We start from the raw sequence: 6,000 nt of genomic DNA, 5'->3' as shown, positions 1-6,000 counted from the left end.
CCAGCTAAGACCTTATGAGTATTTCTCTTAGCTTAAATCCAGGAACACAACTTCCTAGCAGCCATGGTAAAGAGAGTTAACTTTTTCCTGACTGAACCCAGCACAAGAATAAAAAGGCAGATATGAAGATTGAAAGGCTGAAAACAATGGAAAGATTGAAGGCTGAAATAAACACAGGAAAAGTCCAGCCAAAAACATAGACAGTTCTCTGAAGGCGAAGAGGTCCAGAGATGTACATGTTGCTTGCCTTTTCTCATATATATATTTATATCTAAAAAGATATGTGATTACTTTGTGTCAGATTAAAGAATATAATGCAAGCTTAACTTAATTTAAAATAACATATATGTGCAACTTGATTAATCAGTACCATGGTAAAAGAAATCAAAGCTATCTATGTGACCTGGTCAGTGAGAGATTTTATGTTTTCTCTTGTAAGTAAATATGTATGTGTTCTCTTGTATGTAAATAATTGTATTTGCAGAGTCCTCAGTACAGGAAAGACATGGACCTGTTGGAGCACGTCCAGCAGCCACAAAAATGATCGGAGGACTGGAGCACCTCTCCTATGAAGACAGGCTGAGAGAGTTGGGTTGTTCATCCTGGAGAAGAGAAGGCGGCAGGGAGACCTTATTGGAGCCTTCCAGTACTTAAAGGGGGCTTATAAGAAAGATGGGGACAGACTTTTTAGTAGGGCCTGTTGAGATAAGAAAAGGGGTAATGGCTTGAAACTAAAAGAGGGTAGATTTAGATTATATATAAGATATAATTTTTTTATGGTAGGGTTGGTGAAGCACTGGAACAGGTTGCCCAGAGAGGTGGTAAATGCTTCATCCTGGGAAATATTCAGTCAGGTTGGAGCAACCTGATGTGGTTAAAGATGTCCTTGCTCATTGCAGCAGGGTTGGACTAGATGACATTGAAAATTCTCTTCCAACCCAAGCTGTTCTATGACCCTGTGATTAACTTTTCATTTTGAGATGCAGTTTGAGATCTGTGTATTGTATGCACTGGGTACCCCTTACATTCCAGTTTCATTTCAAGAGAGCTTTGAAGGAATGCACGAGGTGGTGAGTGAATCTGCTGTTTATGGGAGGATGAAAAGCTATATATAAAGAGTGAGCCCACATGTCCCTACTTATAGGCAACATTTTATGCAGCAACTTTTTACTGGAGATTTTTTCAAGAATTCCCACTGCTATTAAAATCCACAATTTTTGGTCTGAATTGTTTTGGGTTTTTTATTCCCACTTTTATTTTGGTTAAATGCCCTAAAAATGATCTTAGGATAATATACAATGAATTTAAAGAATTTAAAAGGCATGTTAGTTTATTCTTTGAGGAAATGGGTCACAAACAGGACACAAATATGAAAACAAAAAACTTGATTCCTAGATACCTTAGTACGTTGAGTATATACTGAGATTAATTGTGTCCCTTCCCTCTCACTATTTTACCCCATACATATTCTAAGACAAGTTCTGTCAAAACTGAACTGAATAGGGTTTCCCATGTACTACTTGTACATGTACCTATTTTCTGGTAAAAAAATTAAGGTGAAATAGAAAGGCATACAAACATGAAAACAAAATGAGAGTAAATCAAAATATATTAATGCTGTCTTTCAAAACTGTCACTTGTGAGAAACAGATCTTCAAGAGAAGGTTAACTAAGGTAGTAAAATAGGCAAATTTTGAAGTGGTTTAAAGTAGCAGCTGAAGTGTTGCTAAAATGCAGTAAAACACTCTTTTAAAAGTTGCCTTGATTGGTTAACATATGCAAAAGAAGTTGTATGAGTTATAAGAACTTTTCAACCTGAACATCTTTTGCCCATTGAATTTTTTCAGGTGTGTCCAGAGAAACCACCTGCAGACCAAGAGAGCTAAACAAAAACTACAGAGTAATTTAATCCTTTTTTTGGTCTGGTTATTCTGAATCAGTATAGGAGTATATATCTAGGAGTATATTCCTAGGAGTATATCCCTTTATCCTTTTGATTTGCTTTGTGTCAGTAGCAATTTTGCATATAGGCTCAGGGCAGCATATAACCCTGAGAGTCGTACTTACTCCTTGAGTTAATTTATTACATGATTAATCACATTCTTACAATGAACACAGTCCCATTTACAAAAAGAAACAAATCATTATTAATTCCCTGGCAACACTTCACATGAATCATGTTGAATAACTACTAACGTAGCTTTAATGCACAGTTGCATCAGAGACCTATTGTAATGTAGTGCTTATTAAAGTCAACTTCGTGCTAACATGTCCATGTGAATACCAAATAGAGTACTAATGTTAATGTTCTTGACATAACATGTTTCTAACATAACTATATGTTACTGCTCAGTCAGTTGTATTCTTACAATTCTTAGATATCAAAACCATAATAAGGTTGACTAAAGCTTTACAAACACACATACCATATGTATCATAAAATACTTGTCACAGAATTATATTGTTTTATGACCTGCATTAAGTAGCTGAAAAAAAGAAAAATGAGTGACTTCAGGGAATAGGACTCAAAGAGTATAATGAAGAACAAAATGAAAACTGCTTTCTTTTGGGGAAAAAAAAAAACCAAAACAGAGAAAGATTACTTATAATTACTTTTCAATTATTTAGATGTAGCATCCCAAAGTTTTAAAATATGCAGAAAATATTAAAGCACCAGATGATAATATTTTTTTTTCTTGGTGTTCTCCAAAGCTAGATGCTAATCCTTGTGCTGAGTGTTAACTGACTTTTCCCTCCTGTTATGATCAATCAGTCTTTGTTCTGGGAATGATCACATAATTACACAGAAGATTAAAGAATTCCCATGAATAATGTGTGCTCATTTCTCCCTGTTAATCCCATTTAACCCAGTCGAGTGTGCCTTGCTGACTTGCCTCAGAGACTCACATTTTCATTGGAAATGTAGAATACTCACCTTCCCCTTTAGCTGATTACTTTTTTATGGCTTCATCCTGTTGCCTAAACATTTCCCTGAACTTGACTAGGTATTCTCCAGAACATAATACTTTGACACTGGTCAGAAATAAAAGAGCAAATGAAGTCCTTTAATAAAGAAAAGTCAAAAGGAGAGATATACATTTAAAAAATCATTGAACTATCAGAATGGGAAAAATCTTTCTAGTGGTTGGAACCAATGTTGTGAGACATATTTTAGCTTTTGATCCATGGAGGGCCAGCGGACTACAATAAATTCATTGTCACATCACAAGCCACCCTAGCTACTACACCTCATTCACACCACTTGAACACTTAGGTCAAGCTTTATGTTCTTGGATCCTCTTCTAGGCTGAAGATTATGCTGCTCTTTGGCCATATTAAGGTAAGGAAAAAAAAAAGTGGTTTTATAATAGAATAGTAAATATACTACAAATTTCTGTTGTAATTAAATTATGTTTTGATCTGTTCCCTTGGATCTCTTACCTTGGATCGTTAATGTAGACATGTTTAAACTAGTCTAAGTATTCATCATCTGCATAGAGTATCCATCTTCTAATTTAGTCCCAGAAAACAGGCCACTTGGAAACAAATCCTTTTTACTACTTTGAATTTATGACAATAACAGCATGAGCTTACAGAGGGTATTTAGTCAAGGGCTACTATTAATTGGGAGAAGTAATAAACCTATGCAAAAATATTCAATAGTAATTTTTTGCATGTCATATTCTTTAGATTTTGAAATTGAAATTGAGGCAAGGATGACTGAAAATGTGAATTCTACTGCTTTGGTTCAAAGTACTTAAAAGTTTCAGAAAATGAAATAAAAAGGATAATTTTTGGCTGTCATTAGTCATCTGTTGCAAGACACAAAAAACATACAGTGAATATAAGAAAGTCTTTTGTTCTTGGTGAAATAAGAATAGTAAAAAATGGTTGAAGTTCAGGTAGATGAAAATTCTGAATTTTAATATTTTTTTAAAAAACATTCTATCAATTATAAAAATGGAAAATTATTTTGGTGAAAAGCCTACCTTGTTTCAGAGATAATCCAGAAGAGTCACAGTTCTCTCGGGAAATAGCTGCTGATGAGAAATATTATATTCTTTGACTTCTTTTCCAATAATTTTTTATAATAATATGCTTTTATTTAGGACATTAAAATTAAACTCTAAGTACCATTAATAGTTAATTTTTTTTTTCATAAGGGAGAATGTGATAAATTCTACCATAATTAGTTTTATCCTTTTCATTGTTGCCATTTTTTAAAGATACAGTGTGACACAATGATTAGAGATTAAAGGACTATAGAATAACTAGCATTTTAGAATATCCAGCATTTTAGTGTTTAATGAAATTCTGAAAGCAGTGCTAGTCTACTGCAGAATAAATGAGAATTTGTCTACATAAGCTTGACCTTGTAGGAATATTCAATGTCTGTTTATAATGTGGAGATCAATCATCTCACACAGATTTATCAAAATACCAGAGTTCAGTTGCCAGAGGCACTTGGCACTTTGCTGGATCAAGTGTCTTCTCTGTGTCTCAATGAGTACAAGTATAGCAAGTAATTTCTATGTTTCTGACTTACTAATCTTGTTTCAGAAAGAAAACAACATGTGTGATCCTGTTGTCACAGTTTCTTATTTAAAATCTTCATGAATAACCTTTGGTACCTTCCAGCTAGACTTGGCATTAAGGCAGGTGTGCGTACAAAAGGCATGAAGCTCTGAGCAGCTTCATTAAAGTAGCAGAGGGACAGGAGACAGCCCTCCAGATTCAGGGGCACAGAGGAGGAGAGTTTGCAGTGTGAGTTTGTTACCTGTGCTGACAACCAGCCAGATGTACAACAGCTGATCACCACGTGTATCTCTGGGACAGATAGCTGTTGATGCTTCTTTTCAAGTTTGTAGTTAGGACATGTCATGGACCAGGCTTATTGATTCTGCCCATTGGAACACTAAAATAGCCATTTAAAATTTCTTTCTAATGCAAAATTACAGAAATATTGAAGTCATCATTTCTCAAAAAATAGACATAAAATTATGATTTCCAAATCTCAGACATCTGGATTTAATTAAATATTTTATTAACATACTGGAAGTTAAACCATACACATGTTAAATGAATTCATAATTATAGTTACCAATCTCTTTCTACATCAACAGAAATGACAGAAGACTATGTTTTATTTCTGTATTGATTCAATTTTAATATAACATATATAATATAACATTTAATACAACATTTCTGAACATAATTATTTTAATAAAAGAATTATTCTGTAAAGAGGTATTAATTCATATTGTAAATGCTACAGTATCATGACATACTTTCAAATTTTAGGATGCATCTTCAGGCAAAGAGTTACAAGCAATATTGATCCTGGTTTATGTCTATTTTCAAGGAACTACATAATTTCTCCATGTCTTCTGATTCTTCACCATAGAGTGGATTTGTAAAAGAAGTAGCATTCACATCTTCATTAAACAGATACTAAAGGAAAGAACACGGAATGAAATTGAGAAACCAAGTCATTCAATTTGTTTGTTTGTTAGAAAAGACATGAATGGATGTAGATTCATTACAGGAGTAATATATGATGTTAAGTTCAAAGAAAACTATACAATCTCTAAACATTTCAGATCAGATTTTCAACTGATAATAATTAGCATAGATCCACTATGTTAATTATCCACCATTATCCACCATTTTCCACCACACACATCTGATCAGGTCTTCTGCATCTGTTCTCATCTTTGTTTTACTTATCTCCAGAGTTCTTGGTCTAACACACATGTAGTATTAATTTGGGAGAATCTGTGTACAACAGTGTAATTGCAGTGCATCACTAATTTTGGTACACAGTATTGTAAATTAAATGACCAGATCTAATTTTCTTGAATGAGGAAGGTATGAAAAGAGATAATATGAACTCTTCATATAAGGACTTCTTTAGTATAAACATTTTCTTCAGCATCTGCCTTACTGGAAAGTGTTGAACTACCATATGGTGTAATAAAGAGCTGTAGTAAGCAACATTAA

The 6,000-nt window shown here is 33.7% G+C and overlaps 1 protein-coding gene across 1 annotated transcript in view; it reads right to left on the bottom strand.

The window, feature by feature from the left end:
- Positions 1-5,322: 5,322 nt before the first annotated feature.
- Positions 5,323-6,000, bottom strand: part of LOC104511359 (MAM and LDL-receptor class A domain-containing protein 1-like) — a 157,632-nt gene continuing 156,954 nt past the window's right edge. Inside the window, exon 21 of the mRNA XM_010153940.1 lies at positions 5,323-5,451. Within this exon, the coding sequence (XP_010152242.1) occupies positions 5,323-5,451 (129 nt within the window). The remainder of the gene's footprint in view (positions 5,452-6,000) is intronic.

This window comes from Eurypyga helias, unplaced genomic scaffold, assembly GCF_000690775.1.
Source record: "Eurypyga helias isolate BGI_N326 unplaced genomic scaffold, ASM69077v1 scaffold8116, whole genome shotgun sequence".
NCBI lineage: Eukaryota > Metazoa > Chordata > Aves > Eurypygiformes > Eurypygidae > Eurypyga > Eurypyga helias.
This window is presented reverse-complemented; position numbering and strand designations above follow the sequence as displayed.